This window comes from Budorcas taxicolor, chromosome 24 (assembly GCF_023091745.1).
Source record: "Budorcas taxicolor isolate Tak-1 chromosome 24, Takin1.1, whole genome shotgun sequence".
NCBI classification, from domain to species: Eukaryota; Metazoa; Chordata; class Mammalia; order Artiodactyla; family Bovidae; genus Budorcas; species Budorcas taxicolor.
The window spans coordinates 13,049,214-13,074,375 of NC_068933.1; the positions used below are offsets into that span (position 1 = coordinate 13,049,214).

General features: G+C 37.5%; 1 protein-coding gene across 1 annotated transcript in view; it reads left to right on the plus strand.

The window, feature by feature from the left end:
• Positions 1-25,162, plus strand: part of TENM3 (teneurin transmembrane protein 3) — a 450,290-nt gene that overhangs the window by 316,437 nt on the left and 108,691 nt on the right. Inside the window, exons 6-11 of the mRNA XM_052661270.1 lie at positions 8,152-8,366; positions 13,266-13,476; positions 14,520-14,621; positions 14,832-15,026; positions 16,093-16,293; positions 21,166-21,351. Coding sequence (XP_052517230.1) covers positions 8,152-8,366; positions 13,266-13,476; positions 14,520-14,621; positions 14,832-15,026; positions 16,093-16,293; positions 21,166-21,351 — 1,110 coding nt within the window. The remainder of the gene's footprint in view (positions 1-8,151; positions 8,367-13,265; positions 13,477-14,519; positions 14,622-14,831; positions 15,027-16,092; positions 16,294-21,165; positions 21,352-25,162) is intronic.

Here is a 25,162-nt window from a genome sequence, read left to right on the forward strand (position 1 = left end):
ATCAGTATAGGCCAGTTCACTCACATGATGTGCAGGCAGCAAGCTAATGATATCTATGACCCCAAAGAGTAGTATTTTGTAACTTTGAGTGGTTTTCTGACGTCATAGAGTAATTCTCAAACAGATACCAAACCCCCTAAATTACTGATAGGATTTTTAAGTACTACTCTGTTTTGTCCTTATGATATCTGGGGGTTATAAATTATAATTCATAAAATGTCTCAGAGTATAAAGTCCTTTATTTAATGGAGTTATCTGAGAAATGCCACTTTACTGATGTGTTTCTATATAAACTAGGAATCTCATAAGAAGGAGAGGAATAACAATAGCTATATGTACTCAGCCTCTTTATGTTTTCACACTCTGACAACCATATTTTAAGACATTAAGACTGTTGTGACACACACTTACTGATGAAAGGAAAAATCACAGTTAGCAGGTGAAAAGACAGCCAGTGGCTCCCACGTTGAGGCACAACAGGACAGGATGGGGGCGGGGGGAAACCTTCAAGATGATACTTTATTGTGTTTGAAGACGTGGTACATCGCACTCTAACTGTGAAGGTTTTAATTGGTTTGATTCCTAATCCACACACTTTGAGTTTAGAATAACTACAGGGCAGTCTGTTGCCCCGTCTATTTTTTACCTCCATCCTTCCTCCTTTTTCTCTTGGTAAAACCTACAGACCACCTTCGTATTTCCTGTGATCGTTCCCAGGTTCAGACTCTGGGGGCTTAAGGATGGAGTGATCTCAGTAAGGGAGGATGGCGAGCACTAAAACTAGCCCTCCTTTCATTTCCTCTGAAGCCAGAGTTTTCTGGAATTCAGGACATGATGAAAGACATCTGTCTCCAGGCTTTTATCTGGGAGGACTGACGAGCTTCAGAGGAAAAGGTTGTCCAAGTATTTACAAGTTTATCAAACGATGTCAATGGCACGCTGACTTCCAGGTGTGTTTACAATCAATAAAGAGCATTTGAAAATGCTAACAGCAATGACCACGCTTGACCTGGCCAAATGAGAGGAGGGCCATGACTTGAAAAGCAGCAGTGCAGAATTTAAAAAAACAAGGCACCTTCACAAAACTCTAGTCTCCTGACATTCAGATAGAGGCTTTTTAGCAGGATTGTTGTACTAATATTAGCGGCCAGTTCCATGGATTTAAGTAGAGAGAAATCTGTGATGTCCTTATCTCTGTGCATCACTGATTATAGTGAGAGGGTCAGGTCGGCATCTACCTTTTAGGAAAGAGACATTTTGAGACCTCAATTCAAAATAAATCCTAGATTCTAAATAGTGTAATAATTTGAAGCAGAAAGACATTGATAGGCACTTAAAAATGAGCACATTTCATAGGATAAGCTAGATCAGTGATCTTAAAACTATTTCGTTCTTGTGAGTCTAAAATATGTGTATTGAGTTGTATTTCCTGCAACCATAGTACTCTTAGGTGGTTTGTTTTTTTTTTAATCTGTTTCATTCTATACTGAATTTTGTTTCCATTTATCAGTTGCACGTATTTGGCTGAAATCAACCTAATTATGATATACATAATGTCAGCATTTTGATAATTATTAAATATAAAAAGTGAAAATGTATTAAAAAATACCTCTCTGAATGAGATGGAGACTTTTCAGACAGTTTATGTATTCACTGATGAATATTACCTATTACAAGAGCAAAGCAAATTTCAATATCAATTCTATTCCTGTTTTTCCCTTTTTGTAAGTGTAAACATAAGAACTCTCCCTACAAAATAAGCAGATGGGAATGGAAGAATAGTTTTAGGAAGGTGTCTCGTTCAGTTATTCGAAGTCCTTGTTAGTCCTTTGTTAAAAATCACATAGTGATCTATTTCCAAAAAATATATTTAGTGGTCTACAAGTGTCAATTCCACCACATTTCTTCTTCAATTTTATTGAAAGTGAGGAATTGGCAGCTACCTGATTTCAAAAAGATTCTTTATGCAGTTTTCCAAATCAATCCAAATTTCTCAGTTTCCATGGAGTACACCAGAAAAGGCTTCACCAAGGCTTAGCAAAATGCAAACCACTAATTATTTGTTATTCTTTTACTTAGTGGCACTTTATTTTATCTGATATGTACAGAATGCAGTAGAAAATGGAGCCATTGTTCATTTTCATTTACCTTTCTTATAATCTCTTTTGAATGCTTTTATCATATTATATACTTTTAGTATCTCTAATTAGCTCATCAAATGTATGGGAAATACTCACTATTTAATTTACTGGTAGAGCTAGTTTTCAATAAAATCAAACTTACTTTCTTCCATAAAAAGTCTGACTTGTTTTTTTTCAGTTCAAATAAATTAATATAAATTTTGTCACAGCCATCTCAGCTCAGAATTCCTGTGCTAGGCAGGCAGTAGAGAGATGGATAAAACTCAGAGCCTTGCCAGGAGTTTGACAATTGGATTAAATAAGGCATCATTGCCATGAATACTTCTTACTTTATTGATGTTCTCTTTGCAATCATGAAACTCTTCTGCAGATGAAAAGCATTCAGAGACAATGGGTGAGTGGGTGACAGGGCACAAAAACAAAGATTTCTCTCTCCCTCTTGAGGCATCCGATGTTAAAACCTGCCAGCAGTCTTAAATAGTCCGTTTCTTAACTTCATTGCACTTTGCCTTTGCTAGAAATACGTGTATGGCAGGAAAAACAAAAGAGACCTTCCTTGGGTTTATGGTGTCTTGGTTAAAGAATGTTTATCAAACCTGGACTGGTGATTCGTTTCATATATGATATTATACATGTTTCAATGCCATTCTCCCAAATCATCCCACCCTCTCCCTCTCCCACAGAGTCCAAAAGACTGTTCTATACATCTGTGTCTCTCTGTGGCAGATTCATGTTGATATATGGCAAAACCAATGCAATATTGTAAAGTAATTAGCCTCCAATTAAAATAAATAATTTTATATTTTTAAAATGTAAAAAAAAAAAGAATGTTTATCAGCAAAAATACTTTCAATTTTGCCTGTTTGACACACTGGAAACTTTATGTTCTAAGAGAACATAAAGAAAGATTCTGGATATGTGAAAAGTATGCCTGTCTGTTGTAATGGAAGTCTAAATATGGGAACTGTTGAGGTTCTAGAAATAATTTCCATAAAATAATGTTCCCCTTTTTCCTACATTGAAAAGTCCTCATGTTCCATAGGGGTATGAACTACTCTTGTTTGAAGAATACTGGACCAGATAACCTCCAAGGGCACTGGAACTCTGAAATTCTAGGAAGATTTTTCCATTACAGGTAGACAAAAAAGAAACAGTCCACTCAACCTTGGTTCTTTTGTATTACAATTAAAAATAACCTTCTTTCTGAAAAAGAGCCACCTGTTAAATTAACTATGGGACTAACTGTACAAGTAGATACACTTCTCGACCCAGAAGTGGGTACACATATTGTTGCAGTGAGAAAGATTTTAACACCTCAAAATCAGGATATAAAGAAAGCAATAAAGCAAAACCCGAAACCCTAGAAATCAGAACTTCGTTACTGTTTCCAAAGCGAATGCCCTTGGGCAAAGATGATGTTTTGGAAAACAGTGCTGGGATTAGCACCAGCTAATGCTGACCAGCTCTCAAAGCATGGGTGCACTGTTAAAACATCTATCAGCCATTTCTAGCAGCAGTAGATAGGATCAAGACCAGAGAGCAGATTAAATCACATAAGCTTCAGATAGGAACGATAGAACTTGTTAATGGCAATAATGTATAATAATAGAGTTAGAAATCTGTGAACATAATGAATGAGTCTAAATATGAATGATCTCATGTGTAAATACGTGTACTAGCAGATCTTAGTGGGATAAGGGACTACTACTCTACTCAGTATTTTAAAAAATAGTATATGTAGAAATCAACCAAAACTTATTAGGAATTTATAATAAATTATAATGCAAAGAATTTTCCGTGGTGGTTCAGGCAGTAAAGAATATGACTCCTCCAATGCAGGAGACCCAGGTTTGATCCCTAGTTCGGGAAGATCCCCTGGAGAAGGGAGTGGCAACCTACCTCAGTATTCCTGCCTGGAAAATCCCATGGACAGAGGAGCCTGGTGGGCTACAGTCCACGGGGTCGCAAAGAGTCGGACCCAACTGAACAACTCTTTCACTTTATCAACAGTGAATAAAAGGGTAGATGTCAAAAACTTAGAATAGTGTCTGGCATGTAATAAGTCTACAATAAGTTTATTTAACACATTAGAAGTGAAGAAAAGTTGACTAAATTAAAAGTAAATATGTGTGTCTAGGTTGATAAAAAGTCATAAATTTATATTCTCTCTGCGTGTGTGTATGTGATGTTTCCCTTTAAGGACTTAATAGATTGTTATATTATCATTAATACTAGATATTCAAAAGGATTACTGTCTTAATTTTTGGAAAACTGACAGAGGACAGAGGAGCCTGGCAGGCTACAGTCCATAGGGTCACAAAGAGATAGACATGACTGAGCAACACATATAATATGAAGAATATTAGGTCATAGTAACCGTGGCACCCAAAGCCTAGCATTCCCTCCCAATAAAAATAAGTACAATTTTATGTCCTAAAACTGAAAGCTAAGCAGTTTCTCTGGTGTCTTTTAGTGGGCTAACACCTGATTTTATATGAAATAGATAAATTTAAAACCTAATAATTTGAAATAAGTATTTGTTTTTAATAAAAAGCATGGGTTATATTATAGGTGATTCTATAAGACACATAGTTTTGGAATTATGCAGACTTCTATTTGAACCTTGACTCAACCCTCCCTTTGGGTTATAATTTACTTCTTGAGCCTTAAATTCCTCATCTCAAAATAGTATCAATCTCACAGAGTTGTTTTGAAATTTAAAATACATAATATAGATGAAACTACCTAGCATGTTATAGATTCTCACTAAAAGTTAATTCCTTCTCCCCCCTCCTTAATCTTTTCAGTAAAAACTACTTTATGACAAATGTAGGTTCTTGTGCAAAAGCTTCCAAAATGAAAAGCAGACATTGATCTCAGGTATTTAAAAATTTCTATAAATAAAGATATTTAGTTTGCTAGCAAGCAAAAATATTCTCTGGGTATAGGGCTATATTTTTTATTCTTTTATCTATATATTCTAGTTTTGCTAAAATGAATATTAATATCATAAGATAAATATTTTAAAATTCAGTAAGTGATGCACAGTTGATAGTCTGTGAGTTGATACATGAAAAATTACAGTGATTACTATAACCCAATTTTGAACTTTTATTTTCAAGAGCATTTTATATTGGTAAATTAGTTCAACAAAAATAGACCTGGCAGGTGAAGGACTGTTAATTGCTGTGAGTGTGGACATCAGGAAAAAAAAGAGAGGAAGTGAAACTGTTAATAATGACTTTTTATTAAGCTTTCTTGTACAGCCCCCTCCCGCTACCTACCTGGGTTATCACAACTGTATTCTCATTATTTCTCCACTTCTAGGGTTCCCACACGACTGCACTTTAATGCCTTGAGATAATGACTTCGTGTCACCTTTCACCTTCTCAGAAACTTCATGGATCTCTGTTTAGCTGTAGCTGTCCTTTGACCTGGTGGCCATGTGTCACTGTAGAATGCAGTAGTCCAGGTAGAAAAGAATCCCAACACTTAGCAGTAACACACTTTCCCCCAGACTTCACACTCATCCATAAGTGTGATTTGCTGTTACTCTAGACCGTCTTGGCCATAACCTGGACATCTACCTTAAACTTTTGTGGTAGAAAGGTTCCTTCACGACTAATCTTGAATTCAGTTTCTCCTGGTCTCATACGCACACACACACACAGACACACACACACACACACACACACACAAGACATAGGAACAAAAATCTGCCTTTGTGGCATTGAAGTGTAATTTACCCATAGTAAATCTATTTCAAGTATATGCTGCTGCTGCTAAGTCACTTCAGTCGTGACCCCATAGATGGCAGCCCACCAGGCTCCACCATCCCTGCGATTCTCCAGGCAAGAACAGTGGAGTGGCTTAACATTTCCTCCTCCAAGTCGCTCAGTCGTGTCCGACTCTTAGCAACCTCATGGGCTGCAGCCTACCAGGCTTCTCCGTCCATGGGATTCTTCAGGCAAGAATACTGGAGTGGGGTGCCATTGCCTTCTCCGATGTCAAGTATCTGGGATTTTTTGAAATTTTTTGACATGAAAATACTGACTGTTTTTTTATATATACTTTTTGTTTGGATATGTATATATCCATCCTCCCCCAAACTCCCCTTCATCCAGGCTGCCACATAACCTTGAGCAGAATTCCCTGTGCTCTACAAGTGTCTATTTTTAAAATGTGCCATGAATTATATGCATAGTAACACAATGCTTTATATATATATATATACACACACATACATTGTTGCTGTTCAGTCGCTCAGTCATGTCTGACTCTTTGCAACCACAAGGACTGCAGCACACCAGGCTTCCCTGTCCCTCACCATCTCCCAGAGCTTGCCCAAACTCATGTCCATTGAGTCAGTGATGACGTGCAACCATCTCGTCCTCTGTCCCCTTCTCCTCCTGCCTTCAGATCTTTCCCAGAATCAGAGCCTTTTCTAATGAATCAGCTCTTCACATCATGTGGCCAAAGTATTGGAGCTTCATTTTCAGCATCGGTCCTTCCAATGAATATTCAGGATTGACTGGTTTGATCTCCTTGTACACAGACACAGACACACACACACACAAAACCATCTACTTTGATCTCCTTGTACACAGACACAGACACACACACACACACAACCATCTACTTTGATCTCCTTGTACACACACACACACACACAAACACACACACACACCCATCTACTTCCAGAAAAGGGGTGGAATAATGCCGTTTGATAGAACTGAAAATAAAAAAATCCATGAATATGAGAAGACCAAATTCTTTAACCTGGCATTCAGGGCCCTCCACCATCTGATACCATTTTTGCTTTTCCAGTTTTATCTTCTATTTCTCCCATGACAAATCCATTGATGTCTTCCATTCATTTGATATCTTCTGAGAGCCAAGTGCTTTATATAGAATACCTCATGTAAAGCTTGGAGGAGTCCTGTGAGTGCATGGTTACTTTTACAGATGAGATTTAGTACCAGAAGCTTAGTATACACCTTCAGGTCACACAGCTAGTTAGCCAGTAGAGTCAGGGTTCAGACTCCAGTTTGTCTGACTCCAGGACCAGTTTTCTAGGCTTCTTTTCTGGCCAACATGGATCTGCTTACCATTACCCTAACACGTGTGCAGTTCCATTGCATGTTTTTAATTACAAAGTTTACCTCTTCTCAGAAACCTTATCCTACTTGTCCTAGGAAGTCGAGCTCCGTGCCCGCCCCTCTGTGGCATCTTTCCGGCTCCAGCCTTCCGTGATATCACTTCGCTCTGACCCTTAACCATACGTTGCTTAAGATAGTCATTCATTAGTTTGTAGGTGTCGTCTTTCCAACCAGCTAATCACTTGCTTGATGACAGAAGGCATCAAAGCCGAAGTCCATAATCTCTAAGATCCTGTTCTCTAGTTTATGTTTCCTCTTGATACCTACCATTCTGTGTCCCTAGTAAATGCTCCAAAATGAACCCAGTGTTAAATCAATAGTTCTTTGTAGACAGAAGACTCTCTTCTGTCATTAAAATAATTTACAACTACTTGCAATCATCTGAATTTTGAATTTGATTGATTTGGAAATCTTCATAATCCATTCTGCCTTAATTTACACTTTGCAGGGTTATAGTATGTTTAGAATGGCTGATAAGTACCAGACTTAATCTCTCCCAAGAAATAACACCACATATAATTTGTAAGATAATTACGTTTCAAATGATCAAGAAAGACTGTAAGTGTGAAAGCAGTTGCAGTAATAGGTATACCTTGGGGGAAAGTAAAAGGATTTTGACTTAAATATCTTAAAAAATGTGCTAAATCAGGATTACTTGAAGAATATCTTAACAGAGAAAAACCTTTTAAAGGGAAAACTAGAAATAACAAAGAGCATTTCATTTATCAGAAGGAATGAAATTTCTGAGCATTTCAGTGAAAAAAATTTTTGGAAAGTCAGAAGGCTGTTTTAGTCTTGGTTCTATTTCTTTTTAATTTTCCCTTCTTTTTCAATGAATCTCTTACATTCAGGAAAATTAGGTGGATTTACACAGGAAAATAATACCATAGATTCTGGAGAACTTGATATTGGCCGAAGAGCGATTCAAGAGGTTCCTCCCGGTATCTTCTGGAGATCACAACTCTTTATAGATCAGCCACAGTTTCTTAAATTCAACATCTCTCTTCAGAAAGATGCCTTGATTGGAGTATATGGCCGAAAAGGCTTACCACCCTCCCACACTCAGGTAGGCTCTATTACCAATAAATTGAAAACTGCTAGTTTGCATTTTTAAAGTCATTCCATTTCTTAAGTGCACCTATTTAACTCTTTGACCACTTTTGCATTGATATGTTACAGCGAAGAGAGTTTTGAATGTAGGTGACACTTATCTTGAGACTTTTGAATTAGTAGGAAGAACAGCTTTTTCTTTCTGATTTGCTTTAATCAGTATTGATTGATTAAAATGTACAGAATTTGTGAGTAACCTGATGAATATTGAACATCATCTAGGTAGTAAAACATCATGGATTTTCCAAGTGTTTTAGAACAATTCTGTGATCATTTCCAAAGATCACACAACTTTCATATGATAAATACATGACATTTTCATCCCAAACATGTGTTCATTCTGTTGAAAATACATAGTTTTTACTTTATGTCAGATTTACTCTTTGTAAAGAAATTACGGGACCATAAACAGATATATAATGTGAACTTTTATCAACTCAAGCCACAATTCCTCATCTAAATATGATAAACACTAAAATACAGAGGCAAAAAAGCTTTCATAGATCATCAAGGATGATCACATTATTTAAAACAATTCAAATACTCCTATATTATAGGTTCAAATAACTTTAAAGTCAGTTTGCTTTCATGAAAATCATTTCACAACTGTCCCAGATTAATTAATAAATAATAATAATAATAAATAAATAATCCTATAGACCTTTTCATGATCCAGTACTGACTCATGGAATGTAAATTGGAAATTGTGGTTTAAAGATATGCCATTACATCTCAGAAATTATGTAAATTACCTACCACAAAACTGGAGCCTAGACTTTTTCCAAAAACAGGAATTCCAAAACTGTGATAGATGGTTAATTAAAATGGACAATTAGATGAGCTTAAAGTTATGCCTGAAAATCAGTTATTTACCCATGGAATTTCATGCTGACTAATTTGATGTATTAAATGAAGACCAGATGCTTTATATGATGTAAATTTGTGAGAAATGCTTTTTCTATAACCTCAGAATATAAATTATAAGAAAAATTGTTCCATATACTAATAAAAATAGTTTTAAAAAAAGATGAGTAAGAAAAATTTGAACATGCTTTCTCTAATGTCATGGGTTAAAGAAAGTTTCATGTACATATATAATTCATACAACTGAATTTTTTGAATGCCATGCTTTGGTGTATTCATTTTTCTGAGTTAACGTTTTTCATATCTACATTGTTAAACTAATGCCTTTAATGCTCACATATCGAAACACCTCTTACTATGTACTAGGCAGGGTCCAATTGTAAATTTTAGATTATAGTTACATCTGACTCTAGTTCATGTTACAGGTGATACTGACTAAGATGTAATGACAAGCTTTTCTTAAGTAGAAGTGGCTCTCCATGACTTCAGTTATAGCAGACAGATTACATTTAGTAAACAATATTCCAGTGAAATAAAAGAAAAAAACCAGTTTTTTTCCATTGGAATCATGTATGATTATTTTTATAACTCAAGAAACATACCTCTAAGTATAATAGCAAGCTTGTAACCTGTAAATTCCAAAAATTAATTTCAGGAAAAATTAATGCACTGAGCACTTTAAAGGTTTATTTAAAGATTTAGAATTGACTTTTTGCAAGTTATATATACCATAAAAGACTAGGGAATAAAAGGTGTAGTTCAGGTTTTCTCATAATTCTTCTGGTATTTAAACACAATACACGTGATATTCACTTTTCTTTTCTCCCACAATGTATGTGTTTAAGTAGGTTATGCATTTTCTTAAGCTCCACAGTTATTAGAGTTCCTTCCTCCAGTTGATTCAGGATCAGCAGAGCAAACAGCTGTTTCCGAGTTCAGTGTTTAAACATGAAATATGCTATAAAGCAGCCCAAATTGAACATTTCTCTGTTTCTGGGGAACGTTAAATAAATCAGCCCGAAATAATTAAAATTGGCCAACCATTCAGAATGATCACTTGAGTTTTGAAAGTCTTTGTGACCCGTTATAAAACTGTCCGTGTGACTGTTGCCAAGGAATCAATTGACTTCTTTCCCCCTGATGCCCGATTCATTCTCCTGGACAGTTAGAAGCCTAAGGAAGCAATTAAACGCTTTATACAGTTAATAGCATAGTGTATCCTTTGAGTGCATTTGCATGAAGCTGTTTTAGAATGGGAGTCAGAAACCTGGGTCGCCACTTTTTGACCTTGTGACCTTGAACAAGTCTAACTTCCTGGTGACTCGGTGTCTGTCTGTAAAATGAAAGAGTTGAATCAGGTGATCTCTAAAATCGCTTCCTCCTCTGTGTTTACAGTGAGACTAAACCACCACCAAAAGTTGAGAGCACAGTTAGGTATTCATAGATTCGGAGTTCTCATGATTTTAGTAGCTGAACCGTGTTAAGAATAGGGATAATCTGTTCAGAAACGAACCATCAAGATACCTTCAGTATAAGCTTTGTTTCATGATCGCTCCCCCAGTGTGGTGAGACTGAATTTTGTCCTAAAAATAACAAGATTCTAAGACTTGCTGCACACAAAATCCATAAGAATCTTATGAATAGGCATTACAGAACAAAACTCAGGTTTGCCCTTAAGTGATTACAGTACACCCAAAGAACAAAGGTTACTAAATTTCTGTTCCATATAACTTGCGTTTCTTTGTAGCAATGGCTGTAGTGTTAAATAGGAAACTTATCTTTAGGTATTTGAATATCCTCCTGAGGTTGCGTGTGAAACGTCCCCAGGGAAGAGCCTAGAGCTGGGTAGATACTTACTCCACAACCATCAGCTACTCCTCACCACAAGCATCATGCTTACCACTCCAGCCTTAGTTTACCGTTCAAAGTATGATGCAAAATGGTGATTTCTATGATGAAAGGTGACACTTCACAGGGCTTGAAAGACCTACTAAAATTCAAGATTTCCTCCCTTTCACTTTTTCAGTTACTGTGTTTATGCTAGGGGAGAGAAATGTTTATATGCAGTGGGACCATCAAAAGAAACTTTTTCTGGTCTTTTTGCCATGCTCATGCAACTATTTAAAACTGATAAGAAAATGAATGGTTTATTTGAGACAGAGGCACCATTCAGAAGTGCTGAGTTAATTTCCTCTGATAATTTTGGAATATAATTCTAGTGAAATTTTTGTAGTTCAAGTATCCACACCAGTCATTATCTTCATCCTTGTAAGATAGAAATTTAAAATAAAGTTTGAATGCTAATCACATTATGGTTTTTTCTACATTCCTCACAGCTGAATGATGTTATAGTATAGTTTGACTGCACCAAAAAAATAACAAAAAATGCTTTTATACTTAAAATTTAGTAGGCTGGAAGCTGAATTAGATATTCTAAATTCTGTCCAGTAGTAACAGGAAAAGGTCTATGTACAGTGGCAAGGAATTAAACTGTGATTTTCTGAATCCCAACAACTGATTTTTTTCCAATTTGATTGTATTAAGGAATTCATTATAAATACGTTTTCCTTAAATAGACCTCTGATGAAATTCCATTTAAGGAATCTATCAGAAAGTAGAATATTAATGATTCACACGTGCAGTGCTCTAACATTAATGATTTATATAGATAGCGCTGTAGTGTACTTTTCACCATCAATACATACCTCAGGAATAAAGTGAAACTGGGTTAAAAGTCTATAGACAGTGAATAATTACTTTTAAGAAACTTTTGTCAAATAACTTTATTAAAACTCTGTTGGAAAAGTCTTTGCAGTGTCTTCCAAATTCACTGAATTATCTCTGACTACAAAATATTATCCCACTATTACCAGCCATATCACATTTTTTAAAAACTACCTTTGAATTCTCTGATTAAATTCTTCCAGCTGCCCAGCGTTCATGATTAATCTTACTAGAATAAATATTGTTTATTGATGATTGACTTCATGATAATAATTGGCTCATCCTTTCAGAACTCCTCTGGGAAAGGAAATGGCAACCCACTCCAGTATTCTTGCCAGGAAAATTCCATGGACAGAAGAGCCGATCAAAGATGTAAAGGCATCTTATTATATGTTTTTAATCTAACTGCAACTAAGTAAAACTCCATGGCTGGCTTTCTCCATGGCGCTTGCAGTGGTTCTATCAGGGTCACAGAGAGGTGTGGAGTCAGGTAGTAGAAACAGCCCAAGCTTTGGAGCAAAGCTCACTGCAGTTCACAAACCACCTGCACCACTGACCAGCTATCTGACCCTGCTCAGGTTTCAGTTTCCCTCATCTTTAAAGTGTAAACAATAACGTCTTCCTAGAAATGTTGCTAATGATGATCAAACATAATCCTGGCACAGAATAAGTATTCAGTAGCAGTGGTTACTACTTAAGTATTAATTAGGAGAAAACCTTAAGAGATCATCTAATGTCTAAGTAAAAATGATGAAGGTTTATTGTTGTAGCCCCAAATTACCTAGACTCACAAATTTTGTTAAAAAAAAATATAGTTTATTGAAGTATAGTTGATTAAACAACATTGTATTAATTTCTACTATACAGCAAAAGGATTCAGTTATACATACATTCTTTTCCATGTCATCGTGGGATGCTGAGTATATTTCCCTGTGCTATACAGTAAAACTTTATTTATCCATCCTATATACAATAGTTTGCACCCAGCAGTCCCAAACGCCCACTCCATCCCTCCCTGACCCTGCCCCTTGACAAACCCCAGGTCTGTTCTCTATAGCTTAAACTCACAAACTTTCCATCAGTCGTAAGAATTAAATAAAATTAAGGGAGGAAATGGTCCATGATGTTAAATACAACAATGGTATGCAGGCGGTAATCTCCATCACCCCTGTAAATACAACACGTAGAAGGACTGTCCATCAGGAACGCTTTCCTGCCATTGTAGTATTTCTGACTGCTAAACAGGTTTCCTTGTCCTCGTCCCCAGTATGACTTTGTGGAGCTCCTAGATGGCAGCAGGTTGATCGCAAGAGAGCAGCGGAACCTGCTGGAGTCCGAAAGAGCTGGGCGGCAGGCGAGGTCTGTCAGTCTCCACGAGGCCGGCTTTATCCAGTACTTGGATTCCGGAATCTGGCATCTGGCTTTTTATAATGATGGGAAGAATGCAGAGCAGGTGTCCTTCAACACCATTGTGATAGGTAAGGACCATCTTCCAGGTATCACTTCCAGGCGTCCAGCCTCAACGCTGTGTTAAATAGAAACTAAATTACCTTCACCAGTCCTGAGTGAGTCCTGGGATATTAGAGCCTGAAGTAATTATGAGAAGTTATTTTTTTAATTGTTTGTTTATGCATATATTGACATACCATGAAGCACTGAAGGAGTGTTATTCGAAAGTAGCTAGGAGGAGAGTGTATCACAAAAGCAGTTAAAAACACCTGTGTTTGAAATTAGCAGTGTTTTGCTTTACTATTCAAATAATCTGGTATTAGGGGCTTCCCAGGTGGCGCTGGTGATAACTTGCCTGCCACTGAAGGAGACATCAGAGACACAGGTGGCTTAGTTGTCAAGAATGTGCCTACCAGTGGAGGAGATACAGGTTCAACCCCTGGGTCAGGAAGATCCCCTGGAGTAGGAAATGGCAACTGTCTCACTTCCCACACTGTTCGCTGAACCCAGGGTAGGTAAGGCACGAGCAGGGAAGCTGGAAGAAAGCTCGAGGAGCCGTAGAAACTGCAGACATGTTTATTCTCTCCAGACTGGCGCAGCAGCAAAGGGGTTTCTCAGGTGGGGCTTGTATACATTTACAGAACCAAAGTGGCCCATGGCCAAGCAGGTGCAGTGTGATATGCATGCTCAGTGCTATAAGCGATCTCAGCTATTACATAACCATACAACGTCATTCTTTACAGGACGTGGGGCGAGAGGGCCTGAGAGGTCAACTTTCGCCATCCGGGCTATATGATGTTTCCCCACAGCACCCCACTCCAGTACTCTTGCCTGGAGAATCCCATGGACAGAGGAGCCTGGCAGGCTACAGTCCATGGGGTCACAAAGAACCAGACATGACTGAAGCGACTTAGCACATACACAATCTGGTATAAATGAATCCTTTCTGGGATTATGGAGCCAGCCATCCGTACTTCCTTCAAGATGTGGCTAAAATGATCCACGTGACACAGTTTACCTTGCACAGGAGGCAGGGTGCACAGCAAGGATCACTTCTTTTTCTTTTCTTCAGAGTCTGTGGTGGAATGCCCCAGAAATTGCCATGGAAATGGAGAGTGCGTTTCTGGAACCTGCCATTGTTTTCCAGGATTTCTGGGTCCGGATTGTTCAAGAGGTATGCGACATAGATTCTTTTCTTAAGCCAAGATAAATAAGCTGTAGAAACATGAGTCATTCAGGAAACTCCCAAGACAGGAAAGAAGGTGGGGGGTCAGGGGGTGGAGAAATGGCATACTGCTTGTTCTAATGACGATGAGCTGCTGCTTTGAGCGAATCTCGATGGGAAACGCGGCTGATAATTCCCCTGTCGTGCTTTATTTCACAGCAGCCTGTCCGGTGCTGTGTAGTGGCAACGGCCAGTACTCCAAGGGCCGTTGCCTGTGTTTCAGCGGCTGGAAGGGCACAGAATGCGATGTGCCCACAACACAGTGCATCGACCCGCAGTGCGGTGGCCGTGGGATTTGCATCATGGGCTCTTGCGCTTGCAACTCCGGATACAAAGGAGAAAATTGCGAAGAAGGTAAACATGTCAATATTTGCCGAAGTCTATTCTTAGGTATTCATAAAGAAAAAACAGGTGATATGTGTAACCTTTAGTTTGGCAATGAATCTTTTTATATGCCTCCTTCTGAAGGTAATTTTGATTTCCATATTCATGGAGGCATTGCTTCATGAACATTTTACCTAATAAAAAGAAAAAATACCAAGGAGTCCCTTTGTGCTTTCTCAATTGTGTGAATAATATTTTTTTCACTCTGAGAAAATAAGCAAAAACTTGTGTCTTGGAACCAACAATGGACTGTTTGTTTCTTTTTTGCCATTTTTCACCTTGATGCCAGCCTCTAAATCTGTTAGCATTTGGTATCTCTAGAAAGATGAATATTAAACATAATAGACTGATGGAAAAAGATATATCATGGGTTTGCTCCATAACTATATATAATGATGATAGTTAAGATACTATACCGTAAAGTGCATTTGAGCTAGTTTTTTCAAAAAGCAGAAAAGCACCATTTCCGTTCTTCAATCAAATTGATTTTATTGATCTGCACACACAAAGTAATGCAATTAAGTCTCTGGAATTAAATTTTCAGGCCATTGACCCTACAAGTGTAAAGTTTTATTGAGTCAAATTGCTAAATTAAATCTCGTCATCTAAAGCACATTAAAGTGAATTAAGAAGGATAGAGGGTATGCAACTCATTTATTTCTCAAACATGTGAGGGTCCCACACAGCTGTCAGTATTCAGTGGTTATGGATTAGGCCAGCTGATTCAGATTTTGTTATAGTGAAGCCAGTACTTATTACTCTCTGATTAGGCAGAATGGAAAGCGGTCGTCTCAAAAGCAGAAGTGAGAATTACGAATCCTTGTAAGAGTCTCCATTACCTAAATGGCATGTCTCTTAATGCTTTATTGCATAAATTCTCTGCATTTTCAGAGACAAGTTCTTGCAAATGGTAGGTAAATATCTGAGTAGCCAAAATGTTCAGGTAAATTGGGATTTAATTCTTTGTTCTGAATGTAGAACATTCTGTATATCTTCTAGATTTAATGGTAAATTGGTTCTCTTTTCTTTCCACTAGCTGACTGTCTAGACCCTGGATGTTCTAATCACGGTGTGTGTATCCATGGGGAATGTCACTGCAATCCTGGATGGGGTGGTAACAACTGTGAAATACTCAAGACCATGTGTCCAGACCAGTGCTCTGGCCATGGAACATATCTTCAAGAAAGTGGCTCCTGTACTTGTGACCCTAATTGGACTGGCCCAGACTGCTCCAACGGTGAGGTTCATCCATTTGAGTGTTTAGTATTGTTTAACTAAAGTTTACCATGGGCTTCCCAGGTGATGCAGTGTTAGAGAATCTGCCCGCCACTGCAGGGGACCCAAGAGACAAGAGTTCAATCCCTTCGTTGGGAAGATCCCCTGGAGGAGGAAATGGCAACCCACTCCAATATGTTTGCCTGAAAAAATCCCAGGAACAGAGGAGCCTGGTGGGCTACAGTCCATGGAGTTGCAAAGAGTCAGACATGACTGAGCACACACACAAAGGTCACCATATTTTATTAAGTTGGCCGAAAAGCTCATTTGGACTTTTCCATAGCGTCTTACAGAAAAACCCAAAGGAACTTTTTGACTAGCCCAATAATTTTTAAAACACTCTTATTACACTTAATATAGATTTTATTAAAGTGACCATTTATAGAAAGAAATGTTAAAAGTAATGAGATTTGTTCTCTTTTAGTATGGAAAGAAACAGGCTTCATCATTTGTCGTTAAAATTTCTCCTTTAGTATTAAAAAAAATTCTCCTTTAGTATTATTGTAAAGAAAAAAATAGTTCAATAAAGCTCTCTTTCTTCTTAACTCTGAAGGCCTACGTACAACTTGGAGATTAACGCACATTATCTCATAAACAGAAACCTCAATTTAAAAATTATGTGACAACAGAAGACTCTTAATATCACAATAAAGAGTATACACATATAGATATTATGGTGTACGCAAGACTTCAACACTGAGTTTTTAATTGCCACTGTATGATTATAATAAAAATGGCAAGGAGTAATTTTATTCAGTCAGTCATGTTTTTACGTACCAACTCTGTGCATGGCTTTGTGACAGGCCTCAGTGGGATAAAAGAACAATCAATCATTCCTGCCCTCTAGAACAGTGGCTTTCAAGGTTTTGACCATGACCTAAATGACCTGTGGTCTTAAATATATTTTTACATTGTGAGCTCATATACCTTTGTGTGCATTTACTCACATCACTGAAATGAGAGCTTTACAAAGTGATGTATAGTGATGCTTTCTCTCAGGTCTGTTCTACTGGTTTATTGCCGTTTGCAGCCCATGAATTCATTCTGTGACCATTCGCTAGTCCCACAGTATGGATAGAGGCTATTCTAATCTGGGTGCTCAGTCCCTCAGTCGTGTCTGACTCTCCGCAATCCCATGGACCGTAGCCCACCAAGCTTCTCCATCCAGGGAATTTTCCAGGCAAGAATACTGGAATGAAGATTATAGTTTCATTGGGGAGATAAGATAAATACACATGAAATACTTAGAAACCAATACGCTCCAGTTTAATATTCTATTGAGTGTTACATGGACTAATGCACTAACTTCAGTCAATATTTAGATCCTGCCTTGATGCATATTGAAAGTTTACAAGATTTTTAATATTTCTTTCCTTCAAGATTGCAGTTAGTTTGGAGGTTGAGGGAATATTTTTTGACTAGGGGAACAGCAGTAGAGAGTACTTAAGAGCATGAGCTCTGAACTCACTCTTTCCTGGCATTTTTGAGGAACTTGGGTAACATGTCTGCTGCCCTAGGAGTCAATATTGGCATGAAAGATTCACCGACTACTCTTCACCTGTTACAGATTGACTCTCAGAAGCCCAAACTAGAGAAAGTCTTATATAGGTTAATTTGTGGTATTGATGGAAAACTTCTGTTGAACCCATAAGTAGATATCATAGTTAAAGGAGCAACTTAGGAGTTTTCTTTCTTGCTCTTTTTCCTTCTTTCTTTTCTTCCCCTTTCCCTTCCCCTCTCCCCTCCTTCCTTCAGTCTTTCTTCCTTCCCTCCTTGTCCTCTGCTTCCCTCATCTTGTGGGCCATAAATTGTGAAGGGCGACAGTGTCTACAATATGCCTATCACTGCCTCATAGACACTTGAGTTGATTTAGAGAGCTTGGTGAACCAGAGACTTTGATTAGACGATTCCTGACTGTCAGAACATGCAAGGTGTATAGGATAAATAAGAGTGAAAAAAACCTAAATTGGGGCTGAATTGCAGAGGACCTTGAATGTCTCAGTAATGAGTTTTAAAAAATTATCACCAACCAAGGTTTATCAAGCATGGATGCATGGCATTATTTTCAATAACATGTTAGCTCATTTTGTCCTCCACTTTAAAAAAATATAATTACAAGAGCAATATAGGCATTTAGCTCTTTCTTTGAGGTTTTTATTTACATTTTCAAATCCAATTAAAGTTTATAGATACAGTTACTTGTATAAAGCTACTTGATTCAGGCCTCTCTGCCTATTAGTGAAATAGGCATAATAATACTAGTTATAAAATAATACTTGTTTGAAATATTGTCATTCTAATTGGTTTCCCACAGTTTTCCAAGTTGGAAAGGAACAGAACAATGGCCCCTTTTTTCATGTAAAGTTATTTAATACATTACCAGGATTATTTTATAAAGGATGGTTTGTAATTGATATTAAATAGCTCAAAAAGTAATTTGATCTTCTTCATAAAATGGTAAAAATGGTATTGTTATGAATAGCCAAAAAAAGGATATCAATGTTAGTTAAAAAAGTAAACTGGCTGCCAAAATTACATACCATTATTTTACATATTTAGACTAATTTTTTTCATTCTGCTGTTACTATTTTGCTAGCTGAAGATCTAATTTTACTTGTATATCTGACTGTTTTGACATAATGAGTGAAGGTCTTCATCCTATTCATCTTTAAATCCTTAATGCAAAATGCACACTTACTAAATTCTCAATATAGAGAGTTGACTAATAAACACAATATACTTCTTTGGGAGAAAGCAGTTAAGCACAGAACAAAACTTTATTAAACTTTACTATTAGCTGCCAAAAGACAGAAAACTTACTTAGAATTGTTAGTAAAGATCTCAAATACACATAGGACTATCGTGTGAAAACATCTGGATTCATGTGTCTCCAATTAGTCTGCGTATTGCACAGTTCTCATTGAAAGTTTAGGAAAACACCTTTGTTAGTCTACATTCGTGACTTAAAAGCAGTAGCATTTCACATTTCTAACCTATTGAATTCTAAAGCAGAGCACTATCAGCTGCCTGTATTGTTGCTGTGGAAATGACCTTCAGAGATCTAAATTCAATAGAATAGGTTTTACACCTGAAGAAACATTTGGTTAAGCTGCTAGAAGAGAAGAAATGAATTATTTCCATCAGAAAGTTTATAGGTTTGAAAGCAACAGAGCTCTCCTCTCTCTTCAGCAGCAGTTTGTCCATTAATTAGCCCTTCAATTCCACTTCAATTAAATTAACTCTAATTAATAAGTTCATTACAAAGATTGACGCACCTTGCTCAAAGCAAGTGTGCTAAACGCTGATAAACACCTTCACCCTAATGAAAAATTGATTAGATTGAATAAAAAAGGGAACCTCAGAAAGAAACCTCACTCTTCTGAAGCTCAGGTGACGTTCTGTTCCTCTGAAGTTAATCAAAACATCTTGGATCCTTTAATCAAAAATTTAATTCAAAGGAGTTGGAAAATGTGGCGTGAAAAACCACATACCACCCTCCTCCAGCTCATAGCCCTGACTGTTGTTTATAAGAAGTGTTCACCACTGTCAGAGCCTGGATCAAGTTTTTAAAAATTCTGCAGCCCTGTGAAGTCCACTGTCTGAGAAATATTATTTGGCCAATGACTGGGGAACTGTGGGATCACGCATGTGACTACCTAAACAGGGACTGGCTATTTTTTATTTTGAAATTCAGCTAGTCCATTTCCTGTTTGTTAGAAATGATGTAAGGTTTTTATTCATTATGTTCATTATTGAAAGAAAACCAAAACTAAACAATAGTCTTCCAATCTTAAGAAAAAAAAATAGTTCATTTTATTTAACTTTATATGTAAAAAGTAAAAACTAAAATACCCTCAGAGTTCTGTCTGTCTGTCTCTCTCTCTCTTAACTGGATCTCATAAAAAAAAACTTTTAAGAAAACTTTTTTAAGAAAAAACTTACGTCAGATGCCTGAATTCTGTTTCAATGACCTAACTTCTTGTTACCATTTATAAAGTCCTTTGGTGACTCCTGCTCTTTTCAGTAATTCTAGTAATTGGAAAACCTTGCTTTTCAAATGTTAGAGTTCATAGTTATATATATTATTAAACTGCTTTTCTATTATTGTTTTGCTCAGCAACTTCTGTCAGCAGTACAAATATACTGTCTAGGAAAAAAAACAACAATTTATTTTATTTAACCAGTTTGTTTGTGTGTCAGACCCAAGCTAATATGCATACTATAATAGATTCTTTTTTTTTTTACTTTTTTAAATAAATTCTTTCTAATGAAAGTTTCTAAATATTTTAAAAATGTAAACTATAAGATTAAAAATAACTCCTTTTCTATTTTTGCTACCCGGGTGAAACCCAACTCCTGTTAAATACCTGACATACACAGACACAGAATATTTCATAAATTTCATATCAGTTTGATGTATATGTACATGTGTTCCTGGCTGCCCAAAACATCCTCTGAGAAACATGTAAGTGTGTGTGCGTGTATTTTCTTCTCATTATGAATCCTATGTTCTGTTTTGTTAGTAGTGTGTGTGTACCCAAATATATAAATATAGGACATTGTTTATAGCATAATTATCATGTGCATTTTATGCCCAATACGGCAGAATGTAAAATTTTAAAAAGTAAAACTACGTTTATCATTCTTAGCCGCCGATACTGAAATTGACTTAGTAGGTCAAATGACTTAGTAGGTAAATACTTTCGTGCTTACGTTCAAGGATTTTGCTTTTCCCTGTCACGGGTTAGAGTTGAAGACGAAGCACTGCTTATTAACTCCCCTTCTCACTCCGCTCTACTCCTCTCTTGACCTGCTTCCTCTGTTTTACATCTAGAAATCTGTTCTGTGGACTGTGGCTCACATGGTGTTTGCATGGGGGGTTCCTGTCGCTGTGAAGAAGGCTGGACGGGCCCAGCGTGCAATCAGAGAGCCTGCCACCCGCGCTGTGCCGAGCATGGGACCTGCAAGGACGGCAAGTGTGAATGCAGCCAGGGCTGGAACGGAGAGCACTGCACCATCGGTAGGCCCGCCCCCTGCCCCGGTCCCGCCCCCTGCCCCGGTCACGCCCCCTGTCCCGGTCACGCCCCCTGCCCCGGTCCCGCCCCCTGCCCCGGTCACGCCCCCTGTCCCGGTCACGCCCCCTGTCCCGGTCACGCCCCCTGTCCCGGTCACGCCCTCTGCCCCGAGTACCCTAACAGAGCACACAAGGTGCTGCGTTTCACCTTGGAAAAACTCTTCCAATTATTGATAATTTGTCCTCCTCTTTCTTCCAAAGGAATAACTTCATTTTAAAATAAGGTCCTCATTTTCTAATTTTTTAAAATTCTTATTGGAATATAATTGCTTTACAATGCTGCGTTAGTTTCTGCTGTACAGAGAAGTGAATTTGTTATATTCCAGTTCTTTGTAAAACTGCTGTATCAAGTATGAAGTATAAGGATATTTTATTCATTTTTGGGGGGGATGGCCACCAAAATTGACTCGTATAAGGAGGATTTCATTTTTTATAAACCAACTCTCATTGAATATTCCTTTTGTGTGTTACATATTGCCACCGTGGAACAGCAGTATTTTTTACTTGAAAGAAAGATTCCCAGTATCTAGCCTTTTGGACTCCTATAGATTCCAGAATCACACATCTTAGGACTTGTCCATCTATTTGAGTCTCTAAGGAAGTTTGAGTTTTTATAACTTTATTTTGTAGTACTGTGAAAAAATAGAGCAAAATGCACAATTCTAGTTTTTCTTAGATTTATATGCTTCACACTTCTTAAAATATGATGAAATTCTGACACATGTGTTGGTTAAATAAGACAATCAAATAGGTGTTTAAGATCAAAATGTTAGTATGTAAGTACTATTTAGCCTGGATACAAAAGTATCCAGAATACATATACTGGTTCTATATTTTCAGGGTGTTCAGTGTCTTTGCCTTTACTATTTTAGTCACTGAAAGTAAAACATTTGTTTAAAGAAAATGCAACAGAGTTAAGTAATACATTTCTGCCTCACTTCAGTGAAAGTGTACAATATTAATTAGAAATGACATGATCCTACAAAAACTTTGTAATTTGAGAAATGGTGTTTCTCTGAAGATCAGGCCTTTGTGGTAACTCTTATCTATGAACATCCTTACAGGGTCACCTGTTAAAGGTGAGCTACTGCCAACAACTGGGGAGCCTGTAGTCTTACTGGGGTAAACTGCCAACGTGCACTTGCAGGACCCTTGCAGAGAGCTCACCCCTAACATCTTCCCTCATGAGGCTCTGCCCTCCTCTACTCTTTAAGCGAGGCTCCACAGGGAAGGGGCCGCCTGTTGCTCACGCGAGCCCCACTTGTGAGCTACAGCAAGGCAGAAAATAGTTGACAACCACGATTTGCATCTTTTCTGAGGATGTATAAGAGACAGTGTGGTATCCCTGTGATCAGGCAGCTCCATGCCCCAGTCCCAGAATGGGTGCACACTAGAAGCAGGGCAGGAAGAGTGTGCTTCTAATCCTACTCCATTGTATTTTTTGACCCCACCACCCGCATCATAAGTGAGTTGAATCTAGCTAGAAGGGAAATGTTATATACTGGACTACTTGTATCCTGGGAAGTGCAACCAACACATGTATATATAGCTTGGACTATGAGGAAGTGTACTGTAGAGTTATCCATGGGCAGTTTTAACTTGTCAACCAACAGCCACCAGACAAATCATTCTCTGGGTATCCTTACTGACATTGGTAATATTACAGGGTTAGTTTCCCACAGAGGACCTGTCTTAAACAACTTTCCCGGTGTCTGGGAAGAAAGGGGACTTTTGTCAGTAGCAGGTCTTTTTGTTATAATTTAACGTGTCTTGCAGTGGTTAACAAGTCCACTTTCTATTGTTTCATTTTATTTTGTTGCTTTTATACTCCATATGAGTGACAGTGTAGAAGAAAAGGACCTGCTTCATTTAAAAATAAATCTTTGAAATGAACCTTTTAAAAGATGTAGAGAACCTTTAAATCATTGTTTTACTCTTTTATACTCTCAGAAGTAGTTATTCCAAATTTTTGCATACAAAGATCCAATTGCTTTTCCGTGTCTACTTCCTACCTTGTGTATATGTCCAGAGTGAAGTCTCAGGGGTCCTTTAAAAGGAGGCCTTTGTGAGCCACTGATTAAACAGCCCAGGAAACTACAGTATGTTTTCTCATTCAGAAGAGTTACTGTTCTGTTCATTTCCTCTCGATTTCAACACTTAGGCGTCTGGCTGAAAGGAGCTTTCACTTTATGAAAGAAGACTCATAAATCAGCGAGATTTTTTTTTTTTACTTTCTCCATATTATGTGCCATCTCATTGAATACAAACAGGGAGGTTATTTGAAAGAGAGATGGAGGAGAAATTAAACAGTTAGAAGCAAACAAAAGTTCCCAATAGAAAGCAAAGAATATTCTTCATTAGTCATCTTACTGTCTTCATAAACTCTTCATGCTTCCATGAAACCATAGGCATTTTGAGAGTAAAATAGGTTATGAATTTAGAGTATTCGCAGAACACCCAACTACCTGAAGGGATTGATGGCATTCTGATATTTTTATTAGTGTGCTCACACTTTGCTCTCGTTATGAATCATGTATTCAGCAAATTCATCCTCAGGTTTGCTGTCCCAAGTCCTTCTCCTTTCTTGGGTTAGACTTTGATTAGTGATGTATCCAGATTTTAAAAAAAAATGAAACAAAGAGAAATCTCCTTTTAGAAATACTATGATTAAAATGAATATATCTCCCTTCCTCCCCTCAAAACCGTTTAAGATTGTTGGACCCTTAAACTAAGAGTCATATGACTGAATCACATCAAGGAAGCACCAGCAATGATCACTGGCATAGTTTGCTACTAATAGCACTGGTAGAGATGCTCAACTACCATACTGTGTTCCTTTGGAAGCAAACACTCCATAATTGGTCAAAAGATTATCATACTCACGCTTCTGTCTTTGTTTTTCATAAGATTGGAAAGATAACTATTTAGAGGATACAGTAATTAATCTAAAAATATTAAATATAACTACATGGTCTGTAAGTAATAGTTGACAGAATTAGAATATTATTACAGATTAGAATATTATTATAACTATAACTATATTATAAAACTATATTATTATTTCTATATGACAAAACTTAATTCTGTAGTTTGAGAATTGAGATGGATCAAAGTCAGATCTGTGAACTGGAAGATACTTGGCCTAACTCAGTAGGCTCACTGTTTGTAATGTATTTAATTGGAAGCAGAATCTGTGACCCTGCAGAGGCTCTCTCTTTTCTTCTCGCTCAGGAAAGAGAGGCTAGTTACCCGAATGGCCTATGGTTGGAGTGAATGGGACGTAGAAACGGCACAAATACCACGACAGCCTCTACTGAACAGATGTTTGGAGGCAGAATCCATAGAAGTGTCACACTAGCTAACTATCTTGGTCAATGATAAATCCTAAGTACCGAATTTTAAGTATTAGTAACCTGTACTTTCCCCCAAGAAATATTCTTTTCAGCAGTGGCTGGAAGAAATTTGCCCCTAGAGCCATCCATTTGTATCTGAGAGCATTGGAGGCTGTAGATGAGGCTGTGACCTGAAGGGTGGGGAGGAGGGAGATTGAATGATGGAACTGATCCAGCGGAGGGTTGTTAGGAAGGTAAGGAAGGCTCAGATCTCTGTGTGGCAAATCCCCTACTGGATGCTGATTTCCCCACAGACACAAATGGAGAAAATGGGCTTAAATTGCTTAAAAAGTGATTAGACTTAATGAAGGTTGGAAACTTATTTAAATCCTGGAACAAGATTCCAAGCAAATTTCTGAATCTCC